At 40.8% G+C, this 12,447-nt stretch overlaps 2 protein-coding genes across 2 annotated transcripts in view; one reads left to right on the top strand and one right to left on the bottom strand.

Annotated features, from left to right (window-relative positions):
- Positions 1-246: 246 nt before the first annotated feature.
- Positions 247-5,222, top strand: LOC102197559 (retinal dehydrogenase 1). Its single transcript, XM_005729472.1, has 14 exons — positions 247-393; positions 1,114-1,274; positions 1,483-1,587; positions 1,828-1,968; positions 2,082-2,211; positions 2,352-2,413; positions 2,684-2,812; positions 2,944-3,057; positions 3,190-3,292; positions 3,650-3,834; positions 3,920-4,084; positions 4,186-4,343; positions 4,484-4,558; positions 4,729-5,222. Exons 1-14 carry the CDS (start codon positions 333-335, stop codon positions 4,799-4,801), a joined length of 1,662 nt encoding a protein of 553 aa, XP_005729529.1. The 5' UTR covers positions 247-332; the 3' UTR covers positions 4,802-5,222.
- A 329-nt stretch (positions 5,223-5,551) lies between these two features.
- The window catches only part of tmc2b (transmembrane channel-like 2b), a 12,379-nt gene continuing 5,483 nt past the window's right edge, over positions 5,552-12,447 (bottom strand). Inside the window, exons 7-18 of the mRNA XM_005729621.1 lie at positions 11,856-11,998; positions 11,608-11,755; positions 11,032-11,226; positions 10,737-10,916; positions 9,898-10,056; positions 9,261-9,389; positions 8,628-8,695; positions 8,129-8,368; positions 7,819-7,944; positions 6,088-6,166; positions 5,865-5,991; positions 5,552-5,769 (exon numbers count right to left, since the gene is read on the bottom strand). Coding sequence (XP_005729678.1) covers positions 5,552-5,769; positions 5,865-5,991; positions 6,088-6,166; positions 7,819-7,944; positions 8,129-8,368; positions 8,628-8,695; positions 9,261-9,389; positions 9,898-10,056; positions 10,737-10,916; positions 11,032-11,226; positions 11,608-11,755; positions 11,856-11,998 — 1,812 coding nt within the window. The remainder of the gene's footprint in view (positions 5,770-5,864; positions 5,992-6,087; positions 6,167-7,818; positions 7,945-8,128; positions 8,369-8,627; positions 8,696-9,260; positions 9,390-9,897; positions 10,057-10,736; positions 10,917-11,031; positions 11,227-11,607; positions 11,756-11,855; positions 11,999-12,447) is intronic.

Below are 12,447 nucleotides of genomic sequence, written 5' to 3'. Positions count from 1 at the left end.
TTTAAACACTGTCAAGTTGATAAATTCCCGCTGATTGCAAAAATGGCTAATAATTAAAAATGTGTCTAACCATACTGTACTTCCATTGTCACGTCAGATGATTAGTGAGCTTGCCGCCTCCTGGGACACATGAGGTAAACTGGGATTGGGTCCATTTTAATGGTTATTTGCACGTGCAGGCAGACCCTCAAATGACCCAGGAGAAATCCTTCTGTGGCAGCGCGCAATCCTGCGCATTTCTGCTTTCTGACGCTGAGAGCTGAAAGTATATAAAGAAGCTCGGAGACTCTCCGGTCAGCTGACACCGAGAGGAAGGAGAGAGCAGCTGCAACATGCCTGTGATCGGAGTGGGAATACACCAGTCGGGGGGAACTGCATCAGCATCACCCACAGGTAGCACAATTTTTTAATGTAATTCCACAACCATTTTCTAATGTTTGTTGAAAGACCAGATAAAAGTGCTTTTATAATAATAAAAATAAAAATAATTATTATCATTATTTTTATTATTGTGACAGACATAAATGTTCAAAAGTAATAGGCTTAATTTGCCAGATTTAAAAGTCTGTAAGTGCTATATTGACACATAGTTATGTATACATAATCTATTGTCTGTCTTCTCTACAAAATTATACAAGTGATATAGTAACATATTCAAACTGTCTTTTATCTGACACAGAAATCCACAATGCCTTAATTAAACTTGTTTCTTCCATATGAGCCCATGCATGATCAGGTTTTTCAGCAATTACAGTGAAATGCACCTCTGCTCATATTTTGCCCTGGCACAGCACTTGATGTTCTCAGATTCTCTCAGTTTAATTAAGGTCTAGTCCATTCTTCTGAGCCAGCAAACCATGTCAGTGCGTGGTCATGACCCTTGACCATCCGGTTTAAAAATCTGACAATGCCAATAACTAATTTGGCACAGTTTCTATTTACTCCACTGGGTTGGGATAGCATCGTGTGCACAGGGTTACTATCCTCACTCAGTGACCCAAATGTTAGCTTTCGCAATCACGTGTGTGTGTATGTATCTGTGTATTCACACACCTAATCAGACAAAGAGACTTGAACAACATTGTGTTCCATTTCTGTTTTTTGTTTTTTCAGAAAGAAAAAATTACAGCTTGAGCTCCCAGCCAGCCAATGGTTATGAACATCAGTCTGGCAATGGGTTCAACCACCAGGACCACAATTCCCAGAATGCAGATGGATTGGAGACAAATGCACTGCCCACTCCAATTGCAAACCCCCAAATTGTTTACACTAAGGTAAGCCGCAAGCCAAGACGCAAAGCATATTTATAAGATGAAATAATTTGAATATAGGAAATATTTACCAGTCCTTTATCAGTTAGGATGCAGTAATTACCTGGAACAGCATTCAGAGATGATACCCTACACTGTGTGCTTATCACTGTAAAGTCAAAGAGTGAGGGGGATATATCACACAATCTTTGTCTCTATCTTTCACCATCAGGTGTTCATCGGTAACGAGTGGCATGAGTCATGCAGTGGCAGAAAGATTCCTGTGTATAATCCCACCACCAAGAAGCTGCTGTGTGAAGTGGAGGAGGCCGACTCAGTGAGTATTTTACACGTCGCTAGTAAGTTAGACGTGCTTTTTTAAAGCTTTACAAGAAAAATTTTGAATGTTTATGGAGCATTATTATGAATTACATTGTGAGCACTTTTTTGTACAACGTCTAACGTGTTGTATGCTGTGTAGATTGGGAATCTCCTTAAAGCAAATTTTTCAAGTAAACACATAAACTTGATCTGGCGTGATTGTGGTGGAAACCTCCTTAACTTGTGCTAATAACAGGACGATGTAGACAAGGCAGTGAGGAGTGCCAGAGCTGCTTTCCAGATGGGATCACCGTGGAGATCCATGGATGCCTCAGACCGAGGCCATTTACTTAACAGACTTGCCGACTTGGTGGAGCGAGACCGGCTCTTGCTAGCGGTGAGAAACACACATACACGTACCTGAAGTAAATCATCAGTAAATGTTGCTCCACAAAACATCACGACTGGATTATAATGACGCTGTGTGTGCTTTTTTTTCTTGTTTTCCAGACACTAGAAGCTCTAAACTGTGGCAAAGTTTTCCTCGTGGCATATTTTGTAGATCTGATGGCTACAATCAAGACCTTGAGATATTACAGCGGCTGGGCAGACAAGATTCACGGAAAAACCATCCCCGTAGGTGAGTTAAATTCGTTTTTTTGATTTAGATCAGAGGTTATACGTGTTTCCATATTTGAAACCATCAGCACAACAAAAACTGGATGCATTCAGTGCTATAATAAATGAACTGTGTGTGTTTTTTCTTTTTTTCTTTTTTAGATGGAGAATATTTTACCTACACACGGCATGAGCCCATTGGAGTATGTGGTCAGATCATTCCTGTAAGTGAAATAAACACTAAAGGATGGCAAACATTCAACTGTTATGTTACCAAGTTTTTGTGTTTTTTCTGTGTTTACATGCAGCCACCTGTGGAGTAAAGTAATGGTCCTGAATGTGGTGAAAAAATGTTTTAACCTGTTTTTTAGCTGAACCTGAGATAATTTGTTGATTGGTTCTGATTGTGTCACATTCATTATCACATAAATCTTTTAAACCAAAAAGTCTCATGAAGCGAAAACTGAAAATTGAGTTTGCACTTTGGCATTCAGTGGAACTTCCCGCTGATGATGTTCGTGTGGAAGATTGCTCCTGCTCTGTGCTGTGGGAACACTGTAGTCATCAAGCCAGCTGAACAGACCCCTTTATCAGCTCTGCATATGGCTGCACTCATCAAAGAGGTAGTTAGATTCAAATTACTAATCACCCACAACAATCTTATGCAATAATATAAGTGCAAAAACTGGTGCAAGTCCATTTCTTACTGAAAGAAGATGACTGAGTGGCTCTCTTTTCAACTCTCTGTGTTCAGGCTGGGTTTCCTCCTGGAGTGGTTAATGTGTTGCCTGGTTATGGTCAGACAGCAGGGTGTGCCATTTCTCACCACATGGATATAGACAAAGTAGCCTTTACCGGATCTACTGCTGTTAGTATAAATCTCAGCACAGTGTGTCTGTGTGAACAGCTTGCTCTCTTCTGGTTTTGTGCATTTCACTCATGTACAAATGAACTCCTTTACTGTAACCATGCGGCTCACATGGTTGTCACTGGTTGCCAGGTTGGAAAACTCATCCAGAAGGCTGCAGGTGAAAGCAACCTGAAGAGAGTCACACTGGAACTTGGTGGAAAAAATCCCAATATTGTCTTTGCAGACTGTGACTGTGAGTGGGACCTTTTTTCACTTGATTACGTCATATTTCTCTCTTTAAATGTCATATTCTTTTATACCTTTACCGTGTCTAACCATTTCTGAATTGAACAAATAAAGTGCAGCACCATATTAAGTCACACTTGTGGTGTATAAATCTTTCTTTTAGATTTGATATCTTTATATGATATATCTTGTAGTAGTATTATCTTACTTTAGTGGTTTTCCCTAACAAGTGAATGATCCCTCGTTTGAACCTGGGAGTAGAAGAATCCCTTTGGGGTCGTGTCACACAGGGCATCTGTTGTTAAAAAGAAATCTGCCAACTACCAGCAGTTAAAGGTGGCTTTTCTGTGTATATGTCTTGCAGTAGAGTACGCAGTGGAGCAGGCACACAGTGGTCTGTTCTTCAATCAGGGCCAGTGCTGTCTGGCAGGATCCAGGGTGTTTGTAGAGGAACCAATCTACGAGGAATTTGTCCGCCGCAGTGTAGAGAAAGCCAGATCCAAAGTCCTGGGAAACCCACTCTTGCCAGGCGTGGACCAGGGACCACAGGTATACTGTGGCCTGAATACTGTTACACCAACTAACAAGTCAGACAGGTCAGAATAATATGAGCTTTGTTTATTTTTTTCCTCAGATCGACCAGAAGCAGTTTAATAAGATAATGGAGCTAATAGAAAGCGGGAAGAGAGAAGGTGCAACTCTGGAGTGCGGTGGCTCTCCAGGGGGTCAGCAGGGACTTTTCATCCAACCCACCGTGTTCTCAAATGTCAGAGACCATATGCGTATCGCTAAAGAAGAGGTACTCACACCCCCAACGGTGGAGCACATATTAAAATACGTAGTCTAATTCTACTGCTCATTTTTTTGCTTTTGTAAGATTTCTCTACCATCCTCTTGCAGATATTTGGCCCGGTGCAGCAGATTATGTGTTTCCGCAGCATAAGTGAAGTCATCGAGAGAGCCAATGCCACACAATACGGGTTGGCAGCAGGAGTCTTCACTAATGACATCAACAAAGCCCTTACAGTCTCCTCTGCTCTGCAAGCCGGCATGGTCTGGTATGGATCACATCCTTTGCACAGAGCATGATAACTGAAGCCTCTCTTAAAGTCCCATTAGACTTTGGAATAGTGCAGCTACTACTATTGTATGCCTGTTTTTAAGGAATAAGGTGAAACTAATGCTGCTTTAATTCTAGGGTGAACTGCTACAATGCCATGAGTATTCAGTGTCCATTTGGTGGCTTCAAGATGTCTGGGAATGGGAGAGAACTGTGAGTGTTGCCATTTTGAAATCTAAGGAAATTAACCTTTACATTTGCTGCATTAATGTCCATCAAACAACTACGTAATCGTTGCTTTGAGACTTTGTAACAATGCACTGCAACTTGACTAGTAAACTCTTTCTCTTTTTAATCAGTAGTGCTTGTTTTTCTTATTTCAGGGGGGAATATGCACTGCAGGAGTATACTGAAATCAAGGCAGTCACAATCAGAATATCACAGAAGAGCTCATGATACTGCCAGTCTACATTTCTCCTGTTTAAACCATCAGCCAGAGTCAGATCATTAGATCATGCTGCACCTGCATGTTTTGTAGCCACTTTGTGAATATTTATTCCATTTTCTGCACAGACTTTCTTTATTTTTGTCATATACCGCCAGGGTTACATGACTTTTATCTATGGTGGTCCTCTAGTGTACAGGTTTGTAAACAGATTGTTCTTTGAAGTTTTGCTTCTCGTGTGTTTGATAGTTTAGTTACACCGTAAATGGCAATTTTTCATAAATAGAACATTTTAATAGATGTCATGCAAAAAATTAGAAAGTCACTTTAAAAACTATGTACAGGGATTTCCACATGAAATCAGTCGTCTGTATAGATCAGCAGTAAACTGTAGACTGATTCCACTGTAGTAAACAGGAAAAAAAGCCGAGTCCTTGGTAGAAGTTGCTGAGACATAGAGTTTGTTGACATTTTTGCAGTTGTAATACTACTGACACAGATAACACACCATTTCTGTATCTTTTAACTGAGTCGCTGCAGTAACTACAGACTTTTTCCAGTGTTAGGTATGACTGATGTCTCATCTACCATGTTGAAAATACTAATTGAATGCTTTTCATTCATATAATAAAATTCCAATAAGAAATGATGTTATGAAATTTGTGTTCATTTGCATCATTGCAGTAAACCCCAAATTGATTCCTCCTCCATATGCAGCTGGAGCCATCCTAGCAGATATCTGTAACTGTGAATCATGCTTCTTATGTCCTCGGAGGAGCGCCCCGACCTCTCCCTCTGCCAGGCCCAGGTAGAGGGCCCCTGAGATGTCCAGGAGGCCCTCCCCGTGCCCGAGGAGGATGGGCTACTGGCCCTCTGGGGTTTGTGGCAGCCAGTGACACCTCCTTTTGCAGGTTGACCCCTTTCCCCGCTGATCCTGGCTTCATTTTGGTATACTTGCCTCCCTTCTCAATTACAATATCTAAAAAGACAGATTGAGAGTTGGAAAACATGGTCAGGTCAGTGGGGTGTTAATTATCCTACAGTATATGCAGCTGAAGCTGTATGTGAGTGTACCATGAGGCGGCTCTTCCTCAGTGGGAGGCGGTATTAGAGATTTATTTGGCAGAAGGTCCTCCAAGTCTTTCATTACTTGATTAGTGCTGTCCTTGTTGTTCCTGCGGTTCTTCTCCTCGTCTCGGGCCTGAAGTGATGACCAACAAACCCGACAGTCATTTGATTTGAATCTAATCTTGAACTTTTGCTTAAATATGGGAAATTAAGAGAAATTCATACTGACCATTTTCATCTTCTTTTTAAGGTCCAGGTTTGCCTGTTGGTATCCCTTTGACACTGTGTTAAGGTAGTAGATGGCCAACCTGTTACACAGTATAAGTCTTTTACTGTGCCACTGCAGATGGATTAGATTACAGTCAGGCTTTGCACACAGTGCTAGATCATATTGTTCTGTCATTTTGTTCTGTGTTTATGTACATGCACTGATCATGGAAATTTTAGGCAAATTTATATTTTGTCTGGGTGCCATGACGTGTGTTACTTCGCCTCATCAGTTACAAGTTTAAAAGAACTGTTGTTAAATTCATAAGCTGCACAGGTAGCTTATCTGCTCTTTGTTATCTACCCAAACGTAATGTGATAATGTCAGAGTGGAAACAAAACACTGTTCGCAAACACTGGTTTTCTTGCCAGAAAGCTTAGGGTGAGCAAATAAAATGCCACTACACTGAAAAGCAGCTAATGAATAGCCTCCTGAAACTTAAGCTGCCTGCTTAGATATACCACTCCAGGGCTCAGGCCAGCTACATGCATATGAGAAAGACAGCACAAAAAGTATCCACTGTAGCCACCTGCCACGGGGTAGGCCACAAAAACAAATGGAAGAATGGAAAATTCAAAATACTGAGCCAGGTGTAAAAAGCAAGAAAGCTAGGTTGGGTTTGTCTGCAGGGAAACTTGTTGCTTGTGAGAAGAGATGACAGAGATGTTTGTACGGCAACTACCACAAAAATATTCACAAGCATGCGTTTTCCCCATTAAGAGCCATAACAAGGATAAAGACTAACAAAAAATATCCACAGGACAGCACACATGTTTTATTTGTGGATTTAAATTTAAATGGAGGATTAAAGCTGGTCCTTTCTTTAGGAGCACCTGTACAGAAACTAGACCTGCCAGCTGACCACAGTAATTAAATTTATTAAGAAAAGAGATTGTTTGTTAACTGTAAAATGTGTTTGCTTACTTGACCACATCTTCACCACAACTATAGATGCCACTGGTACTGCTTTTGTCCTCTTTCCCTGCCCTCATCCCCAGTCGGTTGCGGCAGATGGCCGCCCCTCATTAAGTCTGGTTCTGCCCAAGGTTTCTTCCTGTTATAAGGGAGTTTTTCCTGTCCATTGCCTGTTCATAAGGGGTCATCTGATAGTTGGGATTTTCTCTGTATTATCGTAGGGTTTTTACCTTCCAATATAAAGCACCTTGAGGGGACTCTTGTTGTGATGTGGGGCTAAAGTGAATTCTTCAAAATCAGTGCCACTCAGTTAGGACAATGTGATCCGCCACACCACAAAATCAGGAACAGATGGACACCTTAAACTCTCTGAATTCTTCAGATCCTAATCTGGGTGAGTATCTGACAAACACATTCCATAGAGACCAACCAAGACTACCCTCCGATTATCATGGCCCACATTTTCACTGTACTCCTCCAAGAAAGGCTGACTTTTGCTGCCACTGTGTGGTAGTGTCAAAAAAGACAGTGTATGGGTAACATCACCGCATTATCAGTATTCATTAAGATAGAGACAACTGAAATGCACACAATTTGTTTTTCTAAATAAATAATAAGATTGTGTAGGCAACCTTAAATATATTAGCAGTGCACAAAAGGTTTCATTTGTTTTCTTACATTTATCATGCACGCTTAAAAACACACAAAATGTAAAAATGTATCTTCATTTAGCAGGTACAGAAGCCATGTTTGACTTATTATTTAAATTATACTTACACCATGAGGAGGACGGCAGGCATGATGAGTCCAGGATTGGTGGCATATGTAAAAATGGTCCCTATGAAAGCTGGTAAATCCTGTGTTATAGTCTCCATAACCACATCGTACATCCTGTCCTGACCACTGGGGGGATATTGTTACTGTTATCATTATTGTTGACTCTAATAATTATGTTAATGATCATCTAGTGAATCTGAATAAGCTTGTTCATGCAGATTATTAACCGAATAAAAAATGTAAATCTGCAGAAAAAGAAAAAAGATATTCATGCACCACCTTAGATCTCTTATTTTAACCTCATACTGACCTGAATGGACCACAGTCGAAGGACGGGGGCAGGGTCATTATCGTGTAAACGACAGGAAGCAAGCTAAGGAAGAGCACGAGGAGCAGCAGGCCCATGTAGAAGTTGTTGGACCTCGATGCCTTGAAAACTCGCTCGTGAGGAACATTACAGGCCATCACTGCCCAGCACTGGAAGTACATCGACGTCAGGAGACGCAGCACATTCAGACCCACCAGACCTGGAGCGTAAAATGCTCCCATCCTAAGAAAAACAACATATTAAGCAACACTGTTCAAAAAGGAAAAAGATCACGATGCAATTTCAAACTAATCAGCCACTGAATAGTGTAATTAGTGTTATTAGAGATTTTGTGATTGCTGCATTAATGATAGGCGGATCAAAGAAACGTGAGCTGTGTTTCAGCAGAGGGAAGCTTATTAGTGAGCCATTCATCTCATTAGAGAATCTCCAGTGAAGCAGAAAGGAGTCAGAAAATAAAATCATCGATGAAGTAATTCACCATATCATTCCTTGATTGAAGATAAGCCCCAGCACATTCCCACTGATGTCAAACTCTGCATATGATGGCTGGAATAAACACACAAACAACATGATTTGCATGTACTCCTGAATTAATAAACAGCAGGTCAATACACTTTGCATTTGTTGCTCTCTCTCTCTTTCACTCTGTAATTAAGTTCTCATTGTAGTGTCCTGTTTCATTCTATGTTCAGGATCACCTGTCTTGCCAGATGTCATTGCAAAGTATCAGGTTTATGTAGATGCATTAGGAACTGCGGTGGTAAACCCTTGAATTAAAGCAGAACGTCTGCACCTCCTCCTCTGTTCATGTGTTCAGTAATACCTGAATGATAATGACATAACCACTACTTAAACTGACACAATCACCTTAAATTCCCATGCAGGACTTGAGACAAGTGGTGCAAGTGCAGACTTAAACGTTTTATTTATTTATTTATTTTAATTGTGTTAACGGCAATTGAGCAACAATCAGTTTTGAGGCCTGCTGAGGCCTGTTCCCTGCAAACATTGCTGATGAGCACGACATTATTTCAGTCAAACAAACTAAGATGGACATATGTTAAGGGCACGGGACACTGTGACCCACTGACACACAATTAGGAGTACTCACGAATCCGGCCTCCAGGTCCCAGCACCAGCAGTAGTTGAGGAAGCGAACAATGATAGCTCGCGCAAAGTCACCGATCAAGATAGTCAAAAAGGTTACCTGCATGTCTGATACGATAAGTTTCACAAATTCCTGCAAGGTAAAGTAAAGACATAAAGAAAAGAAAGAATTGTGATGTTGTCCCCAAATACTTAAAATCAAATGTTTATTTATTCAAAAACTTAATTTTTAAGGGAATATGCTTGGTATGAACTAAATATATACCAATCAAATAAGTTTTGTTTGATCAGAAAATTCACATTTTATAATGTACCTATGTAACAAGATTACATGGAACATTTACATGTAATGAAATTAGTCAGCATCATGGGCAGAACATATGTAGAGTCTATGACCCATACCAAATTGAAACAATGTTGCACTGATCACTGCACTAGCATAGATAAATAGACCAGTTTGGAGATTTATTTTTTAACTATGCAGGTTATTAATGAACTTGTGCAACACAAATTGTGACCGGTGATTCTATGAGTAACTGTGATGTGATTATTGTGTTACAGACAATTTAGTGTAATTACACTAATGCAGTACTTTGTAACGTGTTTCCCTCAGCACTGTTATACATAAAGCTTCTACTAACTATTCCCACTGCAGTCTCCCAACAAGGTCCTCTGACAGCATCTGCAGGGTTCACGACCAGTGGAGGCACATCCGTCGTGTTGTAGTAGGAGCTGTAGTTGGCATTGTACTCATGTATAGCCCATTCAGTGGCATTCTTGAGCTCCTGCTCCGTTTCCAGCTGAAAAACATTTAATGGATCAAAGAAAAATTAAGGTGTCAGTGTTCATGTAGCATATTTCATACACACATAAATGTAGTTTCCAGGTTTTTAAAAATAACTGATTATTGGGAATTTGGGAAGGACTGTTTATTTTCTGCTTAAGATGTGAGTTAAAGGTCCGATACCACTGTCGCTTAATTTAGCACAAACACAGGAACAGTAGCCAGGATCTGACTGAGGAAAACAAAACCTGCATAACCGGCTATGAGGTTTAGAGGGCAATATTTCACACACACACACATACACACAAACACACACACTCATTTTCATATCTTAGCAAGGATATCTAATTGACATAATGCTTTCCCTAGCCGCTTACCCTAACCGTCATCATCAATAAATGAATGCCTAACCTTAATCCTCAGCCTAAACCTAACCATGACCTAATTGTAACCCTGACACTAAAACCACGTTTCGAGCATCAAAAGTGCCTTCAACGTTGTGGGGACGCACATTTTGTCCCCAAGTGACTGTTGGTCAACACACGTATAGTGGCATGTCAATTTTCTGTCCTCATAAATGTGTCTAAACATGTGTGACAAATGTGCAAAAAACCAAGACTTCTGCAGTGTACATTACTTTTCACATCAGTGTATAAATGCAACTGTAACTAATGCATGAAGGCACATCAGCCATACCTTGTCATTAACTTCATCAAAGAGAGCAAAGAGGAAGGTGTAAAGATTTCCCAGGAAGAGGGCGAAAATTCTCCCCAGCTGCCACTTAAGGGCAATACGGGGATGATAATCTTCCAACTCTGCAATGGTTTCAAACAGTGGAGGACACACTAGTCCCAATAGAGACATCACAAACTCCACCTGATACAAAAGACAAGAGAGAATGTAAACATTTATTTTTTCAAGCCTCAACTATCTCAACTTTTCATCGCTCCTTGTGTCGGAAAAGAACACCATGTGCTCAGTGTAAACCTGCCTCGTTCTTTTGAAACCACGTGAGAGACGCTGGATCCATCTTAGCAAAATCCTGAGAACGTTTCACCACAAAGTAGATGAGATAACCGCTGCCACCGAGACAGCACAGGATCATAATATTTGCCAGAATCCTGAGGAAACGTTGGAGATGGATGTTTTCATCCTTCTGGTTCTCCTTTTCATCTACAATGGACTCCTGCATTACAAATAAAGAAGCACTTAAAATCTCTTTCAGTTTCAAGTTACACAATTTAGCACCTTCACATTTCAGAAGTTTAAATCTCCCTGCAAATGGCGCCAGGACAGTTTTCCCCACTTTCCTTATTAAGTCGATTTTTATGATTAACCATCTTAAATTGGGGCTCAGCATATGAAAATGTTGACGTGGAGTACATTATGCTTGCACCTCTCTCTTCGCTGTAACACTATAGGGGATGGAGAAATCAGTGGCAAATTAACAAGTGGGATGTGTTTGCTGGCAGCAGGAATGACATGCCCAACATGGACCTATTTTATTTACACCACATATGAAAACTTCCTTCTGAAAATCCTCCAACATGCACACACACACGCTAACCTTAAAGCTGGTGGTTATGGAGGCGTACTTATTATCTGCAGTTTCGGGGTTTCCTATGAGGTAGTCCCAGCTGGTGAACATCTTCCAGCTGAAGGTGAACTCTCCTTCATCACCCCCATCTCCTCCCTCATTTGCATTACGAGCCATCCTGAAGAGACAAACAAAAAGAAATGATAAAGAAACCCTAAAAAAAAAACAAAAAACTTCTACATGATTTTCATCTGAATGCCCGCATATGTCTTGCCTACGTTCTAATGACAACCATTAGGCTGTATCCAAATATTCCAACACCAGTGAGCAGGTATGACAGAGGGAGTCTGAACTTCAGCACGCCAATGTTTCGTTCGTTGTTGTAGTAGCCATAAAACAAAATAGAGTACTTGCAGTATCCCTGTTGATGAGAAACAGAAAGGTATAGTCACGCATACATGCAAATACAGTCTGTACTCAAGGTAAGTTTCTCACCACACCAATGTATAAATAACATTAGAAAATATCAAAATGGTGACTGAAACAGCCATGCTATCATCTCTGAGGGTGTAAAGGCTGCTATCTATATTGCTAACATGCGAATGTTCATTCTCTTCTGCTTATCAGGGTCACTGGGGGCTGGAGCCTATCCCAGCTAAAATAGGGCAACAGGCAGGGTACACCCTGAGCAAGCTGCCACCCTGACACAGGGCTAACACAGAGCGACAGACAACCATTCAGACTTACACATTTGGGCAATTAAGAAGCACTAATTAACCCAACCCCACCCAGATGATGTAGTCAAACTCATGACTGTTCTTGCCTTGAGGTATCAGTGCTAAGCACCATTGTCCATCCATCCATCCATCC

This window comes from Pundamilia nyererei, unplaced genomic scaffold, assembly GCF_000239375.1.
Source record: "Pundamilia nyererei isolate P.nyererei 1_Seehausen unplaced genomic scaffold, PunNye1.0 scaffold00033, whole genome shotgun sequence".
Classification (NCBI taxonomy): Eukaryota; Metazoa; Chordata; class Actinopteri; order Cichliformes; family Cichlidae; genus Pundamilia; species Pundamilia nyererei.
This window is presented reverse-complemented; position numbering and strand designations above follow the sequence as displayed.

Bases quoted from the DNA above. Each gene is read 5' to 3' on its own strand.
- LOC102197559 (XM_005729472.1), top strand. From the start codon at position 333: ATGCCTGTGATCGGAGTGGGAATACACCAGTCGGGGGGAACTGCATCA. The intron at 2,414-2,683 runs GTAAGTGAAATA...TTTGGCATTCAG, and splicing joins TATGTGGTCAGATCATTCCT to TGGAACTTCCCGCTGATGAT. The intron at 4,559-4,728 runs GTGAGTGTTGCC...TTCTTATTTCAG, and splicing joins TCTGGGAATGGGAGAGAACT to GGGGGAATATGCACTGCAGG.